The 27,500-nt window shown below is 45.6% G+C and overlaps 2 protein-coding genes across 3 annotated transcripts in view; both read left to right on the plus strand.

Moving 5' to 3' along the window:
* pdcd6 (programmed cell death 6) overlaps nt 1–5,282 on the plus strand; it is a 32,022-nt gene extending 26,740 nt beyond the window's left edge. The window contains exons 3-6 of one of the 2 annotated variants that reach the window (XM_063207187.1): nt 177–221; nt 1,896–2,063; nt 3,910–4,019; nt 4,974–5,282. In XM_063207187.1, coding sequence (XP_063063257.1) covers nt 177–221; nt 1,896–2,063; nt 3,910–4,019; nt 4,974–5,072 — 422 coding nt within the window. In that variant the 3' untranslated portion in view covers nt 5,073–5,282. The remainder of the gene's footprint in view (nt 1–176; nt 222–1,895; nt 2,064–3,909; nt 4,020–4,973) is intronic. The other variant, XM_063207188.1, reaches the window with a different exon arrangement.
* Nucleotides 5,283–5,401: 119 nt separating this feature from the next.
* The window catches only part of zgc:101569 (uncharacterized protein LOC449822 homolog), a 45,159-nt gene continuing 23,060 nt past the window's right edge, over nt 5,402–27,500 (plus strand). The window contains exons 1-4 of the mRNA XM_063207186.1: nt 5,402–7,042; nt 8,710–8,889; nt 21,231–21,328; nt 22,907–23,051. Coding sequence (XP_063063256.1) covers nt 6,892–7,042; nt 8,710–8,889; nt 21,231–21,328; nt 22,907–23,051 — 574 coding nt within the window. The 5' untranslated portion in view covers nt 5,402–6,891. The remainder of the gene's footprint in view (nt 7,043–8,709; nt 8,890–21,230; nt 21,329–22,906; nt 23,052–27,500) is intronic.

The raw sequence follows: 27,500 nt of genomic DNA on the forward strand, positions 1-27,500 counted from the left end.
TTAAACTGTTTCAACAAACTGTTTTAAACAATTTCAAACTTCTGTGCTAATCCTGTTGCATAGATTTTTGACAATAAAGTACACTTGACTTGACTTGACTTGAGATACATGTACTTTGTAACTGTCCTCAACTGTTTGTAACCCTGTGCTTTTGTCTCAATCTTGTGTCCCCTCAGGTACATGGACGCCTTTCAATCCAGTCACTGTCAGATCCATCATCGGTAAATATCTTTTCCATTTTATTTACAGAACTGCAGTGTTGTACAGTAGGTCTAGAACTGCTACTGCTGCGGCTCCTGCTGTGGATTTCTTGTGTGTCTGTTTGTTTGTGTGCCATGGCAACCATTTCATTTTCTCGTTAGGCTGCCACATTGCTGTGACAAAATAGCTCCTCTGTTTGTCACGACGTCAGAGTTAAGAAGCAACCTAATGTTTAGCCAGCTGTTTATTATTGGGGGAAGGAATTAAAGAGGTTTTTGGCTCACCGTGAAGTCTCTCAGAAGTTGTTTGCGAGCTATTGATTGGCTGAATGAATAACTTGGTTTCTTTCTTGCCTTTGTTTTGTTTAGACAAGTGTCCTGTACTTGTGAGATAATTGTCAGGTTTTAGTTCTACCTATGAGGTGTCGCTTTACCCGTACCTGTCTATTCATAGTCCCTTGTGAATAACTTGCGCGTTAGTAGATTTATATCATAGAATTTATGTTTTGATATGAAACACTGCATAGTTTTCAGCTGGTTGGCAGTACAGGACATGAAACTACATGCAGGAAATACACAAGTGTACAGTATCCATGACACACCAGTTAAACACTCACCCACACTAAAATCTATATTTACCAAATCAAATTGGGTTGATTTGTGAAACGAGGCTGCTGGTTACATAAATGCTCTTAAGACGTCGAGGCCGGACTTATTTCCAGCGGCGGTCCCGTTTGAAGAGTGCTCGTTGACAGATGTGAGTGATGTGTGACACGATAACTGTGGAAGGATACGTCCACCACGTGACATCACCGACACGCATCTTTTCCATTGCAAATTTGTATAGTATTGTTAACCCTCAATGGGTCTGCTGCAAACATGGGTGTGTTACAGTTCTGTACACAGGTAAATACTGTGTGCCATGTTACTGAACTAGTTTAGCAGGATGTGTATGGCTTTAAAATGTCATATCAATTGGACACTTTCAGTTTACGCTCACATCCCAGACACACCATAAAGCCTAGCCTCAGGCATGTCTGTAATTTAGTCATGAAAATACACACACACACAAACGGATGAGCATAGTGCCAAGACATGAATGGTAATTTATTAAACCCCACAAATGGTACCTGTCCATGTAATTGTGGGCTCTTCTGATATGAAAGACCATATTAGGTATTGAGTGTTTTTCTGAATTTAAGTGTCCTTGATTAAGTGATAGAGACCACACAAACCTTCCTCCTGTAGCTGTGCTAACAGTTAAGTCACACAAATCCAGCAAGAAGATGGATACACAGCAGTGGCGTGCACAGACATGTTGGGAGGCAGGTGCTGAAAGGGGTGGGGGGCAGTTGGGGGTATGTGTATCTTCTGGTTGCCTTGCTAGGCTATAGAGGCTAGATAGTATATCAGGGAATTATTGACACATGCTTTTGGTTGTCAGGCCTTTGTAGATTATCATGTCAACATGGACCACAGTACATTGTGACAAAATCACTTTTCATTTTTGTCCTGTAGTGCAAAAGGGCAGGTGCTTTAGCACCACCTTGTCCCTATCTGTGCACACCTATGATGCATAGTCTATGTGCAGACTTGGTAGAGTGTCCTTCTCACTTCTCACTTGTCAGTGCCTGCAAAAGCAAAACGCCATATTAACATTTTTACCTCCATTGTTCTTTATTTTCCTTCCGCCAGCCATGTTTGACAGGGACAACAAAGGCGGGGTGAACTTCAACGAGTTTGCGGGCGTGTGGAAGTACATCACGGACTGGCAGAACATCTTCCGCACGTACGACCGAGACAACTCCGGCTTCATCGACAAGAACGAGCTGAAGCAGGCCCTCACTGGCTTCGGTGAGCAAAGTAATGCTTTTATATAACCATTTTCACTCACAACACTCACTGATGACCCAGGAGGAGGAGGAGGAGGATGTACATTTTCATTGAAGGGGGGGGGGGAGGCTCCAGGTACTGTATGTGTCCCTCCCTGACCCCCCCTCCCCAGGTTGTAAAGGTCAGAGTCAGCTTTTGTGTCGGCATGCCCCTCAAGAGTAGATTGGGATAAAATCAGCATGTCAGCATTTCTTTTCGTTTTGTGCACTGGTGTGGATTGAACGTAAGGTGTATTGTGTGTGTTTCTGCATGGTGATAAAAATTAATAAGCATGACTAACATTGCTTACAATATGTGGCTTTGGTTGGCTGTGTGTATGTGTGTGCGCATGCATATATGTGGGTGTGTGTGTGCATATATTTGTGTGTGTGTGTGTGTGTGTGTTTGTGTGTGTGCATGTGCATGCAAACAATGGACACACCAAATGAAAACGTGTGTGTGTGTGTGTGTGTGTGTGTGTGTGTGTGTGTGTGTGTGTGTGTGTGTGTGTGTGTGTGTGTGTGTGTGTGTGTGTGTGTGTGTGTGTGTGTGTGTGTGTGTGTGCCCTTGCTGTACCCCTGGCCTACCCCTGCTGCACCCTGGCACACTTCAGCTGCACCCCTGCCATACCCCTGCCACACCCTTGGTGTACCCCTAGCGTCCCCTTGCCGTAGTACTCAGCAGTCAGGTGGTTAGCTGCTGTTAGCTGCAGCTGTATTCACCTGCTCAGCATTACCCCCCCCCCCTCTCTCTCCCTCTATCTCCCAAACCACATACGCCTGGCCCCAGAACCACCTCAATCTCCACCGCATTGATTAGGATGAGGGGATTTTTAGCTTTTTATGGCCCAAATGAAGAAGGGAGCTTGAATATTAGTAGGCTTTTTTTTTTCTTTCATTTTTTGTCTTTTTCATGAAGAAATTGGCTGCTTCCTCACAGCAGCCGACCCGGTGGCTTTGATCCGGATTTGACTTTCAGGCGGTTGTGAATGTTGTGATTAGTGTAAAAATGAAGTACCGGGAAGAAAGAAAAGAGCCCATTGAAAATCCCCCAGTAGCTTAGCAGGAAGACGCCTGGCAAAGACCTTGTCTCGCGATTTGAATTCCTAACGTGGCATGATGTTTTGCTGTCTCACACAAGCTACTGCTACAAAGCCTATTTGGATGCAAAACTGCTTGTTGTTGTGGCTAAACGTGAACGTGCGTAAATGTGTTTTGTTGTTCGTGGAATTGCTTTCTCACTTCACGTTTTTTTTCTTCCTTTTTTTTGACGTGCCTGACTACAGGCAGCCTGACTACTGCCAGCAGAGTTGAAGGCACAGTTATACGTTTTCTAAGAAAATCATTCGATATCCAGTTATCAGCCTTACAGCTGCTCACTCTGGAAAGCTCTACCAAGAATACGTAATGAATAGCGGGTTTTTTTCCCAATAAAAAGCTGTTTGCTGAAGACAAATGGGCCCTTTGCGGCTCACAGTGTTCCAAGCTGAAGCTTTTAAAAGTTACCCAAGTACGAAGCTAGCAGTGAGGCTGCTCCTCCTCCTTTACTTCATTATGGAAGTTGAGAGTGTGGAAGTAAAAGCACTTTATACAGTAGCTAAGGTGGCTACCTTGACGGCAACCACCTACCAACTAGACTAGATCTCCCCAGAAAACAAAATTTCATGTCCTTTTATGCGGTTTAGTGTCATTTTCTTCATATAAAACAGGAACACGCAGTAGTCTTTCCAAAGATGACAGTCACGTCTATCTGTTATCGGATAACCACCACCACTTTGACAAAGAAAAAAACAATCTGTGGGGAATACTGATTGTGTGTGGTTGCTGTGTGTTGCCAGGCTACCGGCTATCAGACCAGTTCTACAACACCCTCATCGAGAAGTTCGACCGCCAGAGGAAGGGACAAGTGGCCTTTGATGACTTCATCCAGTGCTGTATCGTGCTACAGGTATGGCCATGCAAAACCTCAACAACTATTAGCACTCTCTTTTTTTTACCTCTTTCTCTCTCGCACTCTCATTATCACTCACTCACTCACTCTGATTCACTCTCTAACTCACTCTCTCACTCACTCACATTCAACCACACACGCACACGCTCACACACTGCTTCAATATCCCTTATATGAGCCGTAAGTCTCAATTTATTATATTTAGTCTATGATGTTTACATACACACACAAACATGGTTATTATTATTATCCCTGAGTACATGATAAATACCAGTGTCCTGAATTGATTTATTATTAGAGTGCACATACAGTATTCTCTTTAAACACTGTTATTCAGGTCCCCTATTCTGAAGTCCTGTGAAACTGGGCTACTGTATATAGCCCTACAGTATCATGGAGAGTAGCATGGTCTTTTCTTGTACTCCGCCAAGCTCAGAGCTCTCTATAAATTCCACAACAAGGTCTAATGCAGGATAGTCTTATGCAGGATAGTCAATCCAGGATGAGCTGTTTATGTGCTCAAACACAAAGCCTGCATGCTTAATTATGCAGAACGTATTTGGAACACTTACATGCTTATTAGCGTTGTCAATATGGCGCAGTATGAATCATTTATGCATCATGTCTCCCAAACAAGGAGGAACAGATTTCTGTCCTGTTCTAAACTGCATCTGCAGACGGACTGAAAGCGGGCAACAGTTGGAAATCAAGAGGGTCTTGAAGTCATTCACTTAGTCTTGCATTCATTACGTTAATAGAAGAAAAGAGTAGCCTTTTCCGCAGCAGCCCATCAGCTTATTGATCCAGTAGTGTTTGGTAATCACATTTACTGGCTGGCTGGAGTGTATGGCGTATACAGTATATTTATTTCTTCCATGCGACCCTCAGTTGATCACTCTTCGGGATGGTATAACGGATTTGTTTGTTTGTTTGTTTTTGTTGTTTCCACAGAGGCTGACCGATGTCTTCCGGCGGTACGACACAGACCAAGACGGCTGGATCCAAGTGTCCTACGAGCAATACCTCTCAATGGTCTTCAATGTCGTATAGCACACAGCAAGAGAGAAAGCGAGAGAGAGAGAGAGAGAATGCACACAACTTGTGGACACAGTTCGTGCCAAAAAGAAGAAGAAAAGAAAAGAAAAGAAAAAAACTGTAGAAGTTACTCCATCATTGGTCTTCCCACCACAAGATGACCAAATCACATCTCACCAGGGTTTCGGGGCGGGACCTAAGGACTTAAAAAAAATCTATCTGCTTGTCAGTGATCACCGTATTGTATTTCTTAATGTTGTTAGTCTTAATAACACACACACAAAAAAACTCAGTCTGGAGTGGCTAAAATTCTGTGTTTAGAAAAGAAAAAAAAACATTGTAAATACCATCTTTAGAATTTATTTGCATGCTTTATGTGACCTCCAAAGTCGGTGTCAAAAAAGCATGAACTATTTCTCTTTTTTTTCTGGAGGTCTACTTTTTGCCGAAGCCATGTTTACAGGGACGTACTGTGAAAGCAGGATTGTGCCATAGATATGAACACTAGCCGCCGGCCGCGTCCAACCTTTTTGTCGTGGCCCAACCCAGTGCGCCACCATCTTCGACCGGTATCATTATATTTTTTCATAGATTTTACCGCCATCTAGAAGATAATGTGCGTATTGCCTTGTCACTGATTGATGGCAGCTGCATACCAGCTAAACGTGGTGGCGATCTGACTTGAGCCATTTGTTCCAATACAAAAGGGGTGCATTCCAATATGCAGACCTCCGTCCTCCACTTGTGTTTGTGGCCTCGCATGTTGCTGACGCCCCGCCTCCGTGAAGAAAACAATTAAGTGTCCCCGCTGTCAGCCTAGCCACAACAATTTTTGGGGGACTGTTCTTCATTCACCATCCCGATTGCAAATGAGGAAATGACATTAGAATTGTGCTTTTGCAAGATATTGAATTCATTTTCTGTCGTCAGTGACGTCATCATGAGGTCACAAGCAGGCAAGTGAGCAAGGAAGGACGGAAGTCTGCATATTGGAATGCACCCATGGAGTGGCCTGCGTTGTATCTAGTGTTCATATCTCTGGGTTTTGCTACGTATGCCATGGAAGACAGAAGACCTGCTTTTGGAAAAAATCACTGACATGCCAGCTGCGCCATGTTTGTAAAGACTTCTATTTTTAACCTGCAAAAAAAGTACAGTAAAGACAGACAGTGTAATATTTTAGGTGGGGTGATCATAAGGCTTTTGTATGGCTTGTTATCTTGTGCATGATGCCTTAAATTGTACAAAGGTGCAAAGAAAAAAAAAGCTTTTATTAAAAAAGACGAATACATTGGAAAAGCCATACTAAAATGGTGTCTTGTTTATTTCTTATTCACTGGCTTTTGTGAATTACAACCTGGTGAATTCAGGTATATTTTAAGCTGCCATTGCAATTTACCATAATGACCATATGAATGTTGTAATTACAGGGCAGGCCATGATCTTTTCTGGAACGAATAGAATAATGGGATTGTAATATGCCGCATTTTAAAGTGCAATGACCCGTTAAGGTGCAAACGTCTGGAAATGTGATGCATGGAGACATTTCATTTGTCTGTTGAAAAGCAGCTCAACTTTGCCCCCCAGTGTTTAGTTGGCTGTATTGCACCCAGAACCGAGTCCTTCCGTCTCGTTTCTAAGTACCTCCTCGTTTCCGTCAGGAAAATTTTAACTGTGAGCAACTTTCTGGAGATTGGCGCTTTTCGAGACTTCTCCAAGTAGGCCTACAACTGTTCAAAAGCACCAGATGCAAAATTTAACAAATTGTAACTTTTTCCTGAATTGTGTGCAAGTGTAGGGCTAAATATCTCACACAACCACTGTCAAGGTGGACATGGCGGTGTCAAAGGCAAAGTATTTGCGAAACCTTTTTATTTACGCCGCTGGCGTCAGTCACAGTTCACGGTGTCATTTGAGGAAGGCGGCGAGCCAAGGAAAAGTAATTGCAAGCGCTCATTTCTGCTCAACCAGCGCCAAAGACACAGGTAAAGTGAGACAACCAGACAAGCAAGCAATAGCCTACAGACAGTGGGACTGACGTGTCATGGCTTGTGCTAGTCTATCTTTCCGATGATACGAGACACTTCAGTAACGTTAGGGGGCAGCAACTCAACATCATTTATTGTACAATAACCTGAACGAAAACTTGACATCTAGTCTTTGCGTGTTTGTAATGGTAGGACCTAGTCAGGGCCGCTGACAGCTTTGGCTGGGCCCAGGACAAAGCCATCTCAATGCGCCCCCCCAATTCATTGCATTGTTATTCATAATGTTAAGTGATGTGTATGTGTCTCAATTATGTTTGGGGTTTTTCCAGTAAAATGTCCCATACAATTAGACCCAGATTATGCCACCAATGGTGCTATATGTAGTATACTTTTAAATAATCTGCACACACAGACCAGCCTTTCTCGTACAGTAAAAGCTGTTTGTTGATTCAGGACAGCAGCTGGTTTCCATTTAGTTCCCCTTGCTTGCACACACACAGTTAATACAAATATCACTTGTGGATGAATTTGATTCCATCTACAGCTTCACAACACATTGTTTCACTGGCCCCGCTCAGCTGTTGATTTAGTTAATCATGAAAAATAAGCGATGAAGAGGCCTGTGTGTACAGTCTCGTCTTCTGCCTCCCCCTCTCCCACCCCCCTTGGCTAATGGGGAAATGTGCAATAAGCCATGCCGGTTTTCAAAGACCAAGACCATATCAGCATCAGTGATTGGATTTGGCAGTGATGGTGCTTGGGATTTTTCTGAAATGTTTGAAAACAAACTCATTTAGATGATTGATGCTGTGCGGCTCTTGAACGCGGCGGCCTCTGTCAGCCACAGCCAAACAGATGTTAGTATTCCGCCACTGTTTTGCAGAGTAAACACAAGACTTAAAAAGTGAGACAGACATGGGAACCTGCCTGGTAATAAACCTAACCCTCAATCCAACCATACTTCAGAGAATAATATGGTGACCACTGACCTGATGTGCCCTGTATCAAGGACAGCCCCTGATTTTGGTGGTTTGTCCCCCAGTAAAATGTATGAAATCCCCCTCTGCCCCCAATTATTCAAGCTTAAAGCAGTACATTTCAACTTGTAGATTGTGGAAATAGGAATGTTTTCAGTTCCTAAGGAAATGTCCCTTATTATTATGCTTAGATTGTACTTTTATCCAGAGTGACAGTTATTTAGGTACAGGGTATAGGTTGCAGTCCCTGGAGAAATGTGGGGTTTGGTGCAGAATCCAAGACCAACTCCCAGACCTGAAGTCACAGCTATATCGATCTTGCCAAAAAATCCCACAATAGACCATGCAGTCCTACTTAGCACCTACAGTAGTCTGTGTTCCATTCCTGTGGAGAAGGCGAGCCTGTGGTGAGTCGTGTGTCCTGGTTATCCTGGCTGCCTGCTCTGAGTAAGAGGAGAGGTGGTTTTGGAATTGGATGGTGTGATCGTATCCAGGGCCGCCGACAGCTTTGGACAGGCCCGGGACAAATTCATCTGCAAGGCCCTCACCACTCAATGCATACAATGTAATGGGGACCCAATTCAGGCATCACAACTCCCCACCTCCCCACAACTGACCTCTTTGGCAAACACCAAACACTCCTTGCCGTCTTCTCTGGTTGTATCGGTTGTATCCATTGTTCTGCAGGCTCGGTGGCGGCGCGGCCCTTGGTGCTGGTGGAGAGGAGCGGGCCGGTGGTCACCGTGGCGATAAACCGTCCAGAGGTGCGGAACGCGGTCAACCAGGCGACGGCGGCCAGGCTGCTGGAGGAGATGAGGAGGTTTGAAGAGGACGAGGCCCTCTGTGTTGCTGTGCTGCACGGCATCGGTGAGGAACTACTGCACTGTACTGTACTGCACTACTGTACTGTACTACTGTACTGTACTGTACTGTACTGTTGTACTGTACTACTGTACTGTACTGTGCTGTAGTACTGTACTGTACTGTGCTGTGCTGTATTACTGTACTGTACTGTACTGTACTGTGCTGTACTGTACTGTACTGTGCTGTACTGTACTGTGCTGTTGTACTGTACTACTGTACTGTACTGTGCTGTAGTACTGTACTGTACTGTGCTGTGCTGTATTACTGTACTGTGCTGTACTGTACTGTGCTGTTCTGTACTTTGCTGTGCTGTACTACTGTACTGTACTGTGCTGTACTACTGTACTGTACTGTGCTGTACTACTGTACTGTGCTGTACTAATAATAATAATAATAATAATACTTTCGTTTTATATAGCGCCTTTCAAAACACCCAAGGACGCTTCACAGAGTGTTGTGTTGGAGAGTGTGAGTGTGTGTGCGCGTCAGTGTGTGAGCATGTGTGTGAATGCGTGAAAGTGCTTGTGGAACTAGCAGCCATAAGCCTCCAGGAAGAGATGTGTCTTAAGGTGTTGCTTAAACATGGCCAGTGAAGGGGCATTTTGGATGTGGTCGGGCAGATTGTTCCAAAGAATGGGAGCAGCAACATGGAAGGCTCTGTCACTGGTGGCCTTGAGCCTGGCACGAGGGACGATCAGCTGGCCCTTGGAAGAGGACCGCAGGGATCTTGAGGGGTCATAGGGGTGAAGGAGGTCACTGAGGTAGTGGGGTGCCAGACCATGGAGGGACTTGAAGGTTAGGAGGAGGACTTTGTAGGTAATCCGTGACTTGATGGGGAGCCAGTGAAGCTGCTTGAGTATGGGGGTGATGTGCTGCCAGGGTCTAGTGCCTGTTATGATCCTGGCAGCAGAGTTCTGGACATATTGCAGTCTGTCTAGGGCCTTGTTGGGTAGACCAAGCAGGATGGCATTGCAATAGTCCAGACGGGAGGAGATGAAGGAGTGAGTGAGCGTCTCCGTAACTGTCTTAGAGAGTGAAGGCCGGAGTCTGGAGATGTTTCGGAGATGATAGAATGCCGATTTGGTGACTTTTTTGATGTGGGAGTGAAGTGAAAGTGATGAATCCAAGATGACACCCAGGTTACGTACTTCGGGGGATGGGGTGATGGTGCATCCATCGATGTCCAGGTGGAGATCTCCAACCTTCCTTTGCAGCATTGCTGGTGCCACCACCATGAGCTCAGTTTTATTGCTGTTCAGTTTGAGGAGATTGTGTGTCATCCAGGTTTTGATGTCCTGCAGGCAGTGGACGAGAGGGGTGGGGGGGGATGGGGGGGGGGGGGGGGACAGAGGAGAGGGTTTGGTGCTGATGTATATCTGTGTGTCGTCGGCGTAGCAGTGGAAACTGAGACCATGGGAGCGGATGATACGACCAAGGGGGAGCATGTAGATGGTGAAAAGAAGGGGGCCAAGCACCGAACCTTGCGGAACGCCGTGGCTGATGGTAACTGTGGTGGAGCGTGAGTCTTTGAGAGTGACATATTGTTGGCGGTTGGATAGATATGAATGAAACCAGTTAAGTGCTGTACTGTACAGCATAGGTGAGGAACTGTACTGTGCTGTACTACTGTACTGTACTGTGCTGTACTACTGTACTGTACTACTGTACTGTGCTGTACTGTACAGCATAGGTGAGGAACTGTACTGCACTGTACTATACTGTACTATACTGTACTGCACGACATTGGTGAGTAGCTACTGTGCTGGGATAAGAGATCAGAGTCTGTGAGGAGGACTAGGCCTTCTGCTGCAAGGAGGCGGGACATCAGTGAGGAACTACTGTATTGTACTGTACTGTACTATACTGTACTGCACGAATTTGGTGAGGAACTACTCTACTGTACCATACTATACTATACTATACTGTACTGCATGACATCGGTGAGTAGCTACTAGCTATTCTTCTGTACTTGGTTAGGGTCAGGGTTGGGGAATGGCAAGGCCCTCTGCGTTGTAGTGCTGCATGGCATTGGTGAGGAACTACTGCACTGTCCTGTACTGTACCTTTCAATACTGTAATGCACAACATAGGGTCTGAAGATCAGTCTTTTAGGAGGACGAGGCCCTCTTTGTTGCAGTGATGCACCACCTGTGAGGTACTACCGTATTGTGCTGTACTACACATGGGTTAGGGTTAGCAGGGCCGTCATGTCCTCTCTATTTTTTTTTCCAGTAATGTAAAATGTATCTATGATGAAAATCAATATAAGACCAACAATGATAAATTCAGTCTGTATACGACACCCCCATTTATCCTCAAGGCAGGGATTCATGAAAACAAACGTAAGAGTTTGACTGAAGCATTCTAAATGTACAGTATACGCTACAGCACACAGTATTTGACCTCTGTATTTGAAAATGTCTGGTTACGGCCCTGAGGGTTAGGGTTGGAGGATGACGAGGTCCTCTCTACTGCAGTGCTGCACGGCATCGGTGAGGAACTACTAGCTACTGCGCTGGGACAGGGTTAGGGTTGGGAGATCAAAGCCTTTGTATTTTTATTTTACCTTTATTTAACCGGGGGAAACCACATTGGGATTCATATTTCTTTTACAAGTGAGCTCTGGTCAAGGCAGAAGCACACATTACATTACAGGATGCATACAAAACAGAATTAAAATTGATTAAATAGATTAAAATGGGTGTAAAAAAGTATAGGTATGAGAAGTAATACACGAAGTTAGAAATAAAAAAAACAAGTGCAAACAGTTTTGAATGTGTGATTGAGATATGATTTGAACTCATTGACAGGCATAAAAACAAGTTTGAGTGAATCTCGTTCCATGCAGTTGAGGCACAACAAAGGTTAGGGTTGAGTCAGTACTGTACTGTACTGTACTGTACTGTACTTTACTTAACTCTACTCTGCTCTACTCTTCTCTACTCTACTCTACTCTACTCTACTCTACTCTACTCTACTCTACTCTACTCTACTACTCCTCTGGGTTAGGGATGAGAGGTATGACTCCATGACAGCACTTATGCAGGGCATCGGTGAGTAACTAAGGGTGAGGTCGGCGAGTCCATCAGTGCTGCGGTAATGCACAGCATTGTTGAGCAGCTACTCTACTGGGTTAGGGTTAGTAGGGGTAGGGTTGAGGGTTGACTATTGAGTATTGAGGCTTGAGTATACAGACCTAAAATTACTAACTGTTTTGTTTACTCACATTAAATTAATTGTATAATGTTTAGAGTAGCACAGTCACGTTTAATCACCATGGAAGCCTTGGAATTGAACAACATGATGATATGACAAGCACTAACAGTCATGCAGTTATTGCGTCTGTAAATCCATCTCTGAAACATCTCTTTCGCAGCCCCCGAGGGGCCCTGACTCCTGGTTTAGAAAACAATGCGCCTATGACTACCCAAATATACAGTAGTACCCACTACAAACAAGTAGACTACACACTGAGGCTAGTGCACTGGTGGTACCTAGTGTAGGCACTGGAAGCAAATCTTCTGCTGCAGGATAAGGAGTGGTGGTGGTGATTTAGTAGTTGTCAGCTGGTTTACTAAATGGCCTAAACAAATGTGACAGGATGTTGACTTTCACAGAGTTGTGCTTTCCACCTTTGCGAAGAAGTGGAAATGACTAGAGTAACTGTAGAACTCTCTCTGTGTGTGTGTGTGTGTGTGTGTGTGTGTGTGTGTGTGTGTGTGTGTGTGTGTGTGTGTGTGTGTGTGTGTGTGTGTGTGTGTGTGTGTGTGTGTGTGTGTGTGTGTGTGTAAATATAGAATAAGTTGTATGAATGCACTGTATTTCTTTAGCATGATAAATGGCACTAATCATCACTGCAATTAACAGAGATGTATACTGTAGAAGTACTGTTATTATGTAATTACAACACTACATTACATTACATTACATGACACTTAGCTTTTTATCCAAAGCAACTTACAGTTATTTAGATACAGAGTATGGGTTACAGTCCCTGGAGCAACGTGGGGTTAGTTGCCATGCTCAAGGGCACTTTGGCCATGGATAGAGGTGTAGGGAGAGGTAATGGTGGGATTTGATCCTGCAACCCTCTGATCTTGAGTCCACCTCCCTAACCACTAGGTCAAGGCTGCCCTGAAGCACTAGTAGTATGATACAATATGATTGTGGGTGCGTTCCAATATGTGACCTTGCGTCCTCCACTTGTGCTTGTGGCGTCGTACCAGTAAATAATACGTCGTGATGACATCACTGACAACAGCATTATATTTCAATATCTCGCTAAAGCTCAATTGTAAAGTCATTTTCTCATTTGCAAACTGGATGGTGAATGAAGACTAGTTCCCCAAAAACTGTTGTGGCTAGGCTGACAGAGGGGAAACTTAATTGTTTTCTCCACAGAGGCGGGGCATCAGCAAAACATGAGGCCACAAGCACAAGTGGAGGACGCAAGGTGGTCGCATATTGGAATGCAACCAATATATCATATACCAGTATGATGTAACATTGTTGAAGCTATGTAATATCGTACCACAATTGTTGTAATTACATCCAGAACAGTACCTCTGCTTCTATTTTATATGTCTCAGCCAATAAGTCACACTGTGTGAAATAGAAGGAGTGGGATATGAGTCGAATATGAGTTAAATAGAATGAGTTGCAGTAAAAAGAATTGCAGTAAATGGTCAGGCTTCACTCAACAGGGTCTATCAGTAGGCATGGCCTTGCCGTGGGGATATACTAAATTATTGAAGCCTGCCCTAGTCTAGTATGCAGACAGGAGAGGAGAGGAATATTAAAGCATTGGAGCGAGAAGTGAGGAGAGAGCAGTGAGGTAGCAGTGCTATTTTCTGCTCAGCAGCTCTGCTCAGTTTACTAGAAGGCCTGAAGTTGGACTGAAGTTCATTAGGTTGTATGAAGTGCATTAGGTTGTATGGGACAGCCATGGCCTAACAGTTAGGGCAGTGATCAGAGGGTTGCAGGTTGGAATCCCACTCTTACCTTTCCTTACACCTCCATCCATGGCTGAAGTGCCCTTGAGCAAGGCACTTAACCCCACATTACTCTAGGGCAGTGATTTTCAACCTATGGGCCGGGGCCCACTGGTGGGCCCTGAAGGTATTCCAAGTGGGCCTTGAAATCATTTTCTACAAATTATAATGATATTGTGGTGTGTGTTGCTATTGATTTATTTGAGTTTTATTCTTTATTGGGTCAGAATTTGGCCCTGAACATTTGTGTTAATTTCGAGTGGACCCCACGTTGGAAAAGGTTGGGAACCCCTGCTCTGGGGACTGTAACCAATGCACTGTAATCGTACCTGTAAATCCCCTAAGTCGCTTTGGATAAATGACTCAGCTAAATGTAATGTAACGTAGTCTCTCTTCATTAATACAGACTATATATCAGACTGTTGTTTTGATGTTTATGGCTTCAATGGCGCTTGACACATTCCGTAGTTGACCCAGCTATGACTGTCAGGATCAGTGCTATGTCAGCAAAATCTAGCCGGTTTATGAAATTATCCTTTTAAAAGTGTACTTTTTAGGAACTTAGGACAAGTTTAAATAATCCTACTCAGCAGCTGCCAAGGTGGAATGGCCATCTCGAAGACGGAAGGGCTTTAAAGCAAAGCATATTTCAGGCTGTTGTTTTGATGTTTATCGATTTAGAGTCCCGTTAGGAGGGACCCTTTAGCCAAATCATTCAACACTTTTACGGCCGTGCTGGCCACAACAGATGTGGCTGAGTTGCTCCTGCTCTCTCATTGGGTGAAGCTGATCCCTAAAGCAGAGAGGTAGACGCTCATAATTATTCCTTGAACTCAATACGCCTTCTTTCTTTTTTTTCTTCCGTTTTTTTTCTTGCTTTTTTTTGTTTTGATTGTGTGGGCTTGAAGAATATAATTATGTGGGTGTCTCACCCATAACACACAATGGGCTGTCCAATTATTTTCATTTCTCTAATTATGTGTGGGAAGCAAAACCACGCCGGGCCCATCAACAGCGAGAGGAGATCAAACGCTTTTTTGAAGCATTCCGCTAGCTAGCTGCAGGCCCTGTGCGCTCCTGTGCCTGTGTGCGTGCGTGCGTGCGTGCGTGCGTGCGTGTGTTTGTGTGTGTGAGTGCGTGCGCGCGTGTGAGTGCGCGCATGTGTGTGTGTGTGCGCGTGCGTGCGTGTGTGTGTATGCCATATGCAAATGTTTTATTCCTGTGGGAGTGTGAGTCAGTGTTTGTGTTTTTGTGTGCGTTCCTATTTGTATACATGTCTAAGTGTAAGCATGCATAGTGTGCTACTGTGTGTAGCTTTATGTACGTACAGTATGTGTGTATGTGTGTATGTCCCTCTGTGTGTTATAGTGTGTGTGTGTGCGCGTGTGCACGCATGTGTGTGTGTGCGTGTGGGTGTGTGTGTGTGTGTGTGTGTGTGTGTGTGTGTGTGTGTGTGTGTGTGTGTGTGTGTGTGTAGAGTGTGGGCGAGGGTTTTTATTCCCCTCTCCTGTCCCCTAATTAGCTGTGTTTTAATAGCATCCGGGAGATCAGTTAGCGGTTGGCTAAGCTGCTCAAGTGGCGCCCCTCGCTCCACAACCCTCCTCTTCCTCTCCTCTACCGAACCCTCTTCTTCCTCTCTTCCTACTCCTCCTCCTCTTTCTCCTCCTCTGCTCATGTACCCCTCTTCCTCCCCCTCCACCTCTCTTCTCCTCCTCATCATATTTCTCCACCTCTATTCTTCTTCCTCTTCCACCTCTCCTCTTCCTCCCCGTCCAGCTCTCTTCCTCCTCCTTCTCTTCCTCCTCCTCCTCCACCTCCTCTCCTCTTTCTCCCCCTCCACCTCTCTTCCTTCACCTCCTCCTCCTCCTCCTCTTCTTCTTCTTCCTCCCCCTCCACCTCTCTCCCTCCTCCTCCTCCTCCACCTCCTACTCTTCTTCCTCTTCCTCCTCCTCTTCCTCCCTCTCCACCTGTCGTCCTCCACCTCCATTGCTCCTATTCCTCCCTCTCCACCGTTCTTCTTCCTCCTCCTCCTCTTCTTCCTCTTCTTTTTCCTCTTAACACTGCTCTGGAGCGGAACTTCACACATCTGCCATTTCTCCCCATGTGCCCTGTCAGCACTTCGGAATACAGGCCCTTTAATGCACAGGGGAGTCATCACACACACACACACATGCACGCACACGCACACGCACACGCACACGCACACACACACGCACACAGATATATGCATATGGACACACACACACACACACACACACACACACACACACACACACACACACACACACACACACACACACACACACACACACACACACACACACACACACACACACACACACACACACACACAGTGTCAAAACTGGAGGCTCATTTCCATTCATGGAAACGAGTTATCCAGCCAGGTTTGTTTCAGACCTTTGCAGAAAAGCTCCCGCTCCCCCCCTCTCCCACACACACACACACACTCCCTAGGGAGCAGAGGACATTTGCACAGTATATAATACCCATGGGCTCCAGCCAGAATAAGACTCTCTCAACTCCATTAGCTATGTTGCGATGAACAGAGCTGAACTGAACTGAACTGAACTGAACTGAACTGTGCTGCTGAGAGAGCCGTGTGTGGCGACAGCAATTATCGCATGTTAAACGGGTTAAGTCTGAATGGAGAAAAATTACTCAACCGCCGCGCACCCCAACCCCAGCCCAGCCCAGTCCAGCCCAGCCCAACTCTTCACACTTACACATGCACACATACAATATAGACTCACACATGTGCACACACACACACACACAGACACACACACAGGATTGGGGATTGTACGTTGTCTCATTATGTGTTGTTAACACGGAGTTCAGTTCACGTCCCCTTTGCAAATTTGTCTTGGATGTCCATATGTAGTGGTTGTCAGGCTGTCATGCGAGGAGCGCTGGCTGGCTGGCTGGTGGATTTGCTGGCTGGCTTATTGGCTGGCTGGCGACCATTGGGGCCTCAATCATAGGCCGATCACTCTCTTTCTCCCTCCCTCTCTCTCTCTTTCTCTCTCTCTCTCGTTCTCTCGTTCCCTCTCTCCCCTCATTACTTGCTCCTTCAATCTTGGTCTCGTAGCCACAGCGTCCAACCTACTGTAGTATCATATCGATACGGGCTGCTACGTCTAGATGAGCTACAAGTAGGTTGTTAACATAGCCCTAGCCCGTGTGTGTGTGTGTGTGTGTGTGTGTGTGTGTGTGTGTGTGTGTGTGTGTGTGTGTGTGTGTGTGTGTGTGTGTGTGTGCGCGCGCGCACGCACACACATATGTGTGCCTTAACCCTAGCCATAGTGTGTGTGTGTGTGTGTGTGTGTGTGTGTGTGTGTGTGTGTGTGTGTGTGTGTGTGTGTGTGTGTGTGTGTGTGTGTGTGTGTGTGTGTGTGTGTGTGCCCTAGCTCTAGCCCTAGCCCTAACCTCTAGGGGTGCTATTGCAGTGTGCTGTAACAGCTTGGTAGCTCAGCTCGACAGCTAGCTCAGCTCGACACTATAGCACAGTGATGTGGTGCGGTGTATTGCAGTTCAGTTCAGTTGAGTCTCGCTCTCAGCCGCGGCCGCAGCCATGAGGAAGCCATTTTAGCTCAAATTAGTCAAAACACAATCATTTTCGTTTCAGTTCCACTTTGGGGAAAAGTGTTTCAGTGCCTCTTGAGAAATTATGAATAATTACCCCCTTCTTTAGAAATATGCGGCCGACAGGAAACGAATGGACACACACTTTTGTTGGCCTTTTTTGAAATTAAGTAGGGGGAAAAAAGAAGAAATTGGGGGAAAGTGGCTGTGGAATATTGCAGTCATGTCTCCGCTGTAACCGGGGCTGGACTAACGCACAGGCTAGATTTGGCTGCAGCCTAGGGGCCCTCACCAGCCAGGGGGCCCCCTGAGTGGTCAAAAGTGAAAAATTGCAGCGTTGTGACAAGATGCAATATTTAAAAAAATCATCAGACATGTTGAGCACAGTTGGTAGATGTGTTATCCTTAATTCCTAGCTCGTAATTATGATACTGTCTGTGTTAATTTGTCAGAAAATTTGCTTTCATGGGGGCCCACATCAACCTGTAGCCTCGGGGCCCTAGGCCATCTTAATCCGGCCCTGGCTGTAACCGCTGCTGTAACCGTGGATGGGAACAGAGTGTTTACCTGACATGATGATGTTGAGAGCTCAACTTGAGGCTCACATTAAAATGACTCCTTTGTTCATTTGTGGTTACTCACATTTGATGAAAAAAAAAACATGATTCAAAGTAATTCCTGACAGTTTCCCCTGTACAGATTTAAGAAGAACATTTAACATCATTGGTGGGCTCCCAGAGACACTGCAGTGTTAATTTAACACTCATAGTGTTGAATTAACACTATGCAGATTGTGATGTTGCAAGTGGTTGTAAATGAGATGTTTTATTCTTACCGCAAAGTGAGGGGTGCTCTGCAAGCACTAACATTTCAAATTCGCCTCCCAGGGAGATCATTGGGAGATCATACTGCCTCTGCCTCTTTGTGCGTGTGTGTGCATATGGGTGTAAATATTTGCATGTTTATGTACCCATGTGGGTTCACACATGGTTGTGCCGTATCCAGGCATTGCCATAGGTGTGCAATATGCAGGCACATCTATTAGCACAAATGCATGAGTATGGATGTGTATGTGATGACATGTGTATGTTGTTCTGTAGACTTGTGTGTGTGTGTGTGTAGTGTGTGTGTGTTAATCTGTGCAGTACGTCATGTAAAACCATTAAAAAACACATTAGATAGATGTGTGGATGTAGCATAAGGCTCGGAATGTGATCATTTTTTCAGTCGCGTGCACATGGGTGGTTGACGTGACGCCTTGTTTTTTCGTAACATTGGTTAAAAACCTACAAAACTGTTATTTTTCCTTTAAAAAACAAATGTCAATGAAAGAAGATGTGGTACATTATGTGTCATATTAGTCTTAGATGAGAAGAAACATTTTTGTTAAGATTTATGTAAAGGTTTATATGTCAAATATCTTGCGGTGTGACTGTAACATTAATGAAACCTGGAATATAATATATATAGAAATTAACCAACAACATTTTGAATAATGTATGAGGCATTTGGCATGATTGCATAAATATTAACTTTATATTAAGATATGTGAATGTGAAAAAAACTCAAGACAGTAATATTAACTACAAGTTCAATTTCGTAACACAAATTGCGTCCTGTCGGGTGACATGTATGTCAATGTTTGTGAATGGGCAGCTGCAAGGCCAACTACAAGGGTCTTAAAGACTGGCTCCTAACCAGTCAGTACCTCAGTTATTGGAGAGTGCTGTGGAAGCTTAAGGTGACTATTAACCTCTTAATATGTCTTCATATTGCAATGTTTCTGTCAAGCAATGCTTAGGTTCATTGAATGGTGTCCTGTGGTGTGACTGCTCTTATAGAAGGAAAAAAAGTTTTTTTATAAATGAAAACACATATTAAGATTAAACACAATATCATTATCAAGTTAGCTTGAGCTCAGATGTCAGTCATGTATACAAAAGGATTAAAATGGCCATAATGCAGTGAATTTCCTGTGGTGTGACTTCATTTCCCTGCGGTGTGACATGCCTATGCAATGTGTTGATGCAGGACACATTTTCCCAAAAATGGCAAAAATAAGGTGAAATTCCACGGACCACTAAGTGCTTTATTTTTTTCCCAATTTTTTCCATCATTTTTTTCAGGAATTGGAAAAACTTTTTTTTTTTTTTGCGTTATGCCCTTAAACGTCAACCACCCACATACAGAGGCTCTATACACCACAATGCTGATTGGTCCATCGGTCGCTTGGAAACCAGTTTGGTCTTTGGAGGGATTGCACGCAACTTTGGTCTGTTGACCTTTTTACTCTTCAGATGCTCTATAAACCTACTGGTTGGAAGGCTCATGTTAGAGAGCCGTGTCTGGCCGCTATGACTGAGAGAGTGTTATGAACAGTCAATTGCATTTGTGTATCATACCTTTGCATGTTAACTTGTCCTCCACAACTCCCTGTGACAGCCTGACAGGTTAAGTTTAGGCATGGTTTTTGACATGCACGAATTCACCACAATTTCACCATTCCCTTACTTGTTTTGGTGTTCTTGTCAAAAGTAAAGTATAAGAAATGTTGCTTTACTGCCAGGTTAGGGTTAGGCATGGTTTTGGTTAGGGCACAGCAGAGCATTTTTGAACAGAAATTCGCCCACATGGCAGGAAAACGGTGCAAACCTCGTCACGTGGCAAAAGTGCTTTCCCGAGGCGCTGAGGAGCACGACTTAACTTGCGAAGGCGTCACACACCTCAACCCGGAATGCACTTGCGATAAATAAATACTACTTTGCATGATGTCAGTCTGTCTGCGGAATGGCATGATTTCTCCATTCTCTGCGGGGTGGTATGGACTCAGTGATGGGTACAGAGGGCACTGCCATGCAGCCTCGCCTGTCACTGTGGTGAGGCCTAGCATGACCACCACATGAGTAGGCTGAAAGGCTGGATGGCATGCTGGTGTGCTCAGCTGAGATGAGATGGGTTAGTCCGGGAAGGGCCGGGCTGGGCTGGGTTCAATTGCACTGGGCTGGGCTGTTCTGTTCTGTTCTGTTCTCTTCTCTTCTCTTCTCTTCTCTTCTCTTCTCTTCTCTTCTCTTCTCTTCTCTTCTCTTCTCTTCTCTTCTCTTCTCTTTTCTTTTCTTTTCTTTTCTTTTCTTTTCTTTTCTTCTCTTCTCTTCTCTTCTCTTCTCTTCTCTTCTCTTCTCTTCTCTTCTCTTCTCTTCTCTTCTCTTCTCTTCTCTCCTCTTCTCTTTTCTCCTCTTCCCTTCTCCTCTTCTTTTCTCTGTCTGCCGTTAATGAAAACCATTGTTCAGCAGTTCAGCTTGGCTATTGGTTACTCGACTCCGCAAGGATGATAACCATTTGCAGTGCCTGTCTCCTCTGTCCATTGTCCAATTTGCTGTTCTCTCCCTCTTTCTTCATGCCTCTCCTTTCCTTTCTTTTCTTTTTTTCTCCCCCCTCCTCTCTCTTTTCCTCTTTCCTTCCCCACCTCCCTCCCTTGCTGCAGTAGTTTTTTCATCCTCTACCCCCCACCCCCTCCCTATTTCGGGTTTCCAGCTGCCATACTTAGTAATTTTGTGGTCTCTTCTCTTCTCTTCTCTTCTCTTCTCTTCTCTTCTCTTCTCTTCTCTTCTCTTCTCTTGTCTTGTCTTGTCTTGTCTTGTCTTGTCTTGTCTTGTCTTGTCTTGTCTTCTCTTGTCTTCTCTTGTCTTCTCTTCTCTTCTCTTCTCTTCTCTTCTCTTCTCTTCTCTTCTCTTCTCTTCTCTTCTCTTCCAGGAGGGAATTTCTGTGCTGGTTATGATCTGAAGGAGCTGGCCCGTCACTCTGCTTCCCTCCAATTGGACCAAGATGTCACCAGAGGTCCCGGTCCCATGGTACGAACCTGGTGTCTGTGTGTGTGCGTGTGCGTGCGCGTGTGCGTGTGTGCGTGTGTGTGTGTGTGTGTGTGCGTGTGCGTGTGCGTGTGCGTGTGCGTGTGTGTGTGTGTGCGTGTGCGTGCGCGTGTGCGTGTGTGCGTGTGTGTGTTAAGTGTTTGTGCATGTGTGTGTGTGTGCGTGTGCGTGTGTGCGTACGTGTGTGTCTGTGTAAGTGCAGCTACCTGATGAAGTGCTGTGGTGTTGTGCTTCGGTGCAACTTACATTGGTGACGTAAAGAGATTGTGTAACATGCAAATACAAGTTGGGGATCAGGAATCAAAGAACCAGAATCAAAACCAGGGATATATATATAGCTCATTAAAAGAAGCATTAATATTTGTGGTGCATAGTATATAAAAGGCAATATAAACTTACGTTGTTGTTTCAGCTAGCTGTCTATTCCATGTATTCATACAGTTCTATGGTTAGGCTAAATGGGCCAGTACCCTTTGCAGTAACGTCTAAAAGCTTTCACAACACAGCCTTCACTAATCCACTTGCCAACAATATCACCACAATATATGAGTTGTTAGATTGCCTACTAGTAGTCTTTTATTAGCAACAGCCGTGCACTCGCTCTCATTTTAAGGGTTTTATATTTCTTATCAGTAGTTAAATCGCAACAATTACTGTATGTACTCCCTCTACTTACTGATGCTATAAGTGGTGCTTTTGCATTGTGTGGTAAGAAATGATAGCCAAAATCTGGTGATCAAATCTCTTTGTCAGCATAAATCCAGATCTATTTTGGAGATCCTGAAATACAAACAGGTGCCCGAAGACTGATTCAACATTGGGGTCATGTATTCGACTATCGGCTTCCCCGACAAATATTAATTTCCGCCCCGAGACATTTGAGAACTTTTGTAGTACTGTGTCAACATCACAGATTTGGGAACCAGCCTGCGGGTCTTGCATATTACAAGTTTATATACTTTTAATGATCCCCTGAGGGAGATTCTGTCTCTGCATTTGTTCCAGTTTTCAAGTTGGGGAAATACACGGCATCCAGTTACTTAAACAAACACACAGTCACACTGTCATAGTGGTGTAATAGGCCTATTATGGTATTAAAGTTTTTCGGTGACTATTACAGTGTTCCACTGCACCTCACCAGGGCTCTAAATTAACACCCGCAATCCGGCCAAATGCTGGTGAAAATTCAGTTTGGCTGGTAGAAAAGAAAACGTAATAGCCACTTTGACTGATAGGGAGTGTATGTATATGGTTAGTGAAGTTGGACAAATACTAGCCAAAAAGTCAATGTATAGCCCTGGAGCTCACCCAGGCCTTCTCCTCTCCTCTCCTCTCCCCTGCCTCTGCCAGAGCCCATAATGTAATAATTAATAAGTAATATCTGCTAGTAATATGTAGTAACCCTTAACAGATGGAGCTCACCCAGGCCTACTCCCCTTCCCTGCCAGGGCCCGTAATATAATAGACAACTAATATCTAGTAGTAATATATAGTAATCCTTAAAAGATGGAGCTCACCTCACCAGGGGCTTTCTCCTCTCCTCTCCCCTGCCTGTGCCAGGGCCCGTCCAGGCTGGTGCTGTCCAAGCCCCTGATCGCGGCGGTGAGTGGGTATGCGGTGGCCGGGGGGCTGGAGCTCGCCCTGCTGGCGGACATGAGGGTGGTGGAGGAGAGTGCTGTCATGGGGGTCTTCTGCAGGAGGTTTGGTGAGTGCTGCTGACCAATGATGCACATAGAATTTGCTGATGATCATTGTGTACAGTATGTGAAAATACACATACAGACACACACGAGTGCATGCGTACACACACACACAAACACACACATCTCCCGGATGCTATTAAAGCACAGCTAATTAGGGGACAGGAGAGGGGAATAAAAACCCTCGCCCACACTCTACACATACACACAAACACACACACACACACACACACACACACACACACACACTCACACTCACACTCACACTCACACTCACACTCACACTCACACTCACACTCCCGCACACACGCACACACACACACACACACACACACGCACACACACATATACAATACCAGACTATACTATATGCTGTCTATCACTATCAACATCCAAAGAGTTTAGCTGGTTTGGCTGGTAGTAGACAGAGCTGTTCTTTTAAATCCCATGAGGGCAGTGCTGACCAGTGATGGCAGACTTTACCATCTACTGTTTGGTGAGTGCTGACCAGTGACACTAGATTCTACTATCTCCTATCTGACTCATAATCTTCATTTGCACATCTGCACGCTTTTTTTGTCGGGGAGCACCATCATGGGGGTGTTCTGCAGGAGGTTCGGTGAGGGATGACCAACGATACCAGACTCTATGATCTACTACCTACTAGTTTATCAATGTTCAATGAGCTTAGCTGTAAGCAACTGCACTGCTTCTGAAACGTGTAGGTCAGCTTGCAATTACCCTGTGTGTGTGCGTGTATATATGTGCGTGCGTGTGTACATTTGTGGTTTTCCTTGCATGTCAACATTGTAATATGAAAGGCATGAGTGCATGTGATGGCAGCACCTTACCATACGTCCAGCTAATGTTTTGCCGTATCCACCAACACCACACCACACCGGCTGGCCTTACTAGACTAGACTGCAAAAACAGCAACTCTGCATCCTCCACCACCTCTCTCTGGGGGACCTAGAGCATTTCCTTTCACTAGTGCCATGACCCAAATACAGACACACACACACACACACACACGCACACACACACACACACACACACACACACACACACACACATACACACACACACACACACAAGCCTGTCCAGTACTCCCCAATCGACCTCCCTTGGACTCCATCTTTCCCTCTTTCCTTTCCTGTCATTTTCTTCCTATTCATCTCTCTCTCTCTCTCTCTCTCTCTCTCTCTCTCTCTCTCTCTCTCTCTCTCTCTCTCTCTCTCTCTCTCTCTCTCCCTCTCCCCCACTTCTCACATGTTTATTGGTCTAGCTTAAGCCATTGGCCAGTATCCTGATAACCACAAAGAGGAAATGGAAACAGTTTTTCGCACGCATTTCTTTTTCCTCCTGCCCACACTACTACACCCCCCCCTCCCGCCTCCCCCTTTCCTTCATCACTCCATCCCATTCCCTCCCCCACTTCTCTAGTGCATCCCTCCTTCCTCCGACTAAAAATATGACCGCAGTGTTTATAAATACGCTCTCCCAGTGCTGTAATTTACTGCCTGGGGGGTGCTGTAGAGATCCTTGAGTTTCCCTGCTGCTGCTGCCGCTGCTCTGGGCTCTCTTGCGGCTGTAGAGACATCCCTGCTAGAGGTCCCTTTCCATATCTAGCCTCCCGTCCTCGCCTTGTGCTTGTGGCCTCGCGATGCAAGGCAAGATGACATTGACAATAGAAGTGTTATTCAACATCACACAAAAAAACACAATATAGAGGTCATTTTCTTATTTGCAATCAGGATGTTAAATGGGTAAAAGTACCCCAAAAAGTTGTTGTGACGGGGCTGACGGGGGAAACATAATGTTTTCTCCAAGGAATCGGGGTGTCAGTGTAGCACAAGGGCACAAGCAAAAGGAGAGGAAGGGAGGTTAGATATTGCAAGGGACCCCCTGAGTTTCCCTTGGCTCTTTACTCTCTTGCTGCTGTAGTGGCTGCCATTGCCAGTGCCACTGCGGCTGCCGTCTTATCGTTAGCGTGTCTGTAATTAAGCAACTAGGCTCCACTGGCACTGCCTGCCTGCCTGCCTGCCTGCCTGCCTGCCTGGTGGTGTCTGACGACCAGACCAGCCCAGCCGACCAGACGAGGAGAGAGCAGACTGGGGGGATGGAGACGTGACGCCTATGACCCAGCTGTGCTATCTACTCTACTCTACTTTACTCAGTGGCGGAACAATTGCACACAGGGCCCTAGGGCGAAACACCAATAGGGCCCTCTATACAGCCTGTAAAGGTCACAATAGGGAGCCCACCACCAATACAGGAGAGTCCTGGGCCCAGGGACAAATGCCCCACCGGACCGTCCTCTACTCTACTTGGCTTCTTCTCCACCTCAGACTGTCTGGCACAGCCTCTTCCCGCAAAATGAAGAGTAGTAGTAGCGGAAGAAAAAAGATGAAGACGAGAGACGAGAGTTTGTCTTCTTTGGTGCCGTCACCGCCACACACCACAGCCGTGCCACCACGTCACCCCACCACCACCACCATCACCATCACCACCACCACCACCAGCAGACTGCCAGTTTCGCAAGGGCCTGGGAATGGGAAAAGGGGACGAATGGGAACCGGTTGCGTCAGGGCTGGAGCTATAGGGGGGGGGGGGCAAGCAGGGCATTTGCCCCTGGGCCCAGGGCCCTCCTGTATTGTTGGTGGGGGCCCTATTGTGATCATTGTAAGTTATTTGAGGGACCCTATCAGTGTTTTGCCCTGGGGCCCTGTGTGCAATTGTTCTGCCACAGGGTTGCATGTTCCTGTCCTGGGTGGCATGGGATGTAGCACTCGTTAAATCAAGTCGGTGGTGGCGGATAGATAATCCATTGGGCTGATTTATAATGAGAGTTCTACAAATGAACGGGGGGACAGGACGTTTTTTCTTTAAATAGTAGCTTCCCTGCGTCTTGACCTCAGTTGTGCCCACTCATCATACAGTATACTATGCGTCACGCCGGTTTGTGTGAGGCCCTCGAAACAAGCTAGCAGGCCTTCTCATCCCCTCCATACCTACTGGAAGATAAATAAACACAACGGCTGTTAACTCTCTTAATGTCGGAAGAGTTTATGTCGGAGCTTTCTACAACCTTGCAATTTGAACGTGCGTTCATAATGAGTCATACAGTATCTGAAGGCCACAGCAGAGTTAAACAAAAGAGCGGACATGACGAGAGAGGGTTGACGAACAATGCCACAGATGGGGGACGAATGGGGCACGGCAGGTGACAGAAGTGTTCCACAGCATACAATACGTACGGTAGTGACGGCAGTGTCGGCTGCTCTTGATCCAATGCCACTGGTGGGGGACGAATGGGCCAGGTTGACAAATGTGTTCCACAGTGTACAGGGCTCTGATTTAACACCAGCCAACCAGGCAAATAATAGTGAAATTCCAATTGGGCTTATAGAAAAGACCAACTTACTGCTGGCCACTTTGACCCATTAGTGAATGTGTGTTTGGGTAGTAAGATTAGCATCTGCTGGCCATTTTGGATGCTGATGAAAAAAGTTAATTTAGAGCCCTGTCAGCGTGTGTAGTGTAGGGACACCAGTAGCATGTAGTGTAGTGATGGCAGTGGCAGCCATTCTGAAGCCAGTGTGTGAACCTCTGTGACATCACTTCCTATACGTGGCAGTCTCACAAGAGGTCCGCAATGGATGAACAAACAGAGGAAAACTTGGCTAAACAAGCCTAACGTAAACATGTCCATTGGCCATTTGGCATGACTTGTTAAAGCTAGAGGCTCCTCCTTTGACAGACGGCTTTGGCTTTACACATATTTTTTTCTGAGTGCTCAGAAAAGCCAAAAGCATTTTGGGGGGCGTGCCTGCCCACATCTTTACTGAATCATTTATGCGTATGTAGTACCCATTTAACATTAGCCTGGTTAATACTGTATGTAGTCAACTGCCACAAATCAGCTGCTGGAAATGAGCACTCAAAAAACATTGGCTGCAGTCAATGTTCAGACAATGCATGGCCCTGAAACTGTTTGAAAACTGGAGGTTGACAAGAACTTATGTGCTGCTCTTCCCTGCCAGTCAACCCTTCACGTGTCTCCTCACTACCCATGCATGCCCTCTCCCTCTACAAGCAAGCCATTTCTTACAGTGCTATAGCAGTTAGACCACGGTGCTAAGCACAAGCTCCAACCCCATTCATCAAAAATAATGGTGCTCGCGCTCTCTCTCTCTCTCTCTCTCTCTCTCTCTCTCTCTCTCTCTCTCTCTCTCTCTCTCTATCTCTCTCTCTCTCTCGCCCCCTCTCTCGCCCTCTCTCCCTTTGCTCTCTTGTGGTTGGCAAGCGTTTATTTTCAGATCCCCCTGGTAGGTTTTCCTTAATCCTGTTTTGACAGATAAATTCAGCGTGTGCTTTGCAGTGAGACACAGATGGGAACTGCCCGAGGGAATCCCTTGCGGTTCTACTAAGGGTATAACGAAACAAGGGTGAAA

Source organism: Engraulis encrasicolus, chromosome 9, assembly GCF_034702125.1.
Source record: "Engraulis encrasicolus isolate BLACKSEA-1 chromosome 9, IST_EnEncr_1.0, whole genome shotgun sequence".
NCBI classification, from domain to species: Eukaryota; Metazoa; Chordata; class Actinopteri; order Clupeiformes; family Engraulidae; genus Engraulis; species Engraulis encrasicolus.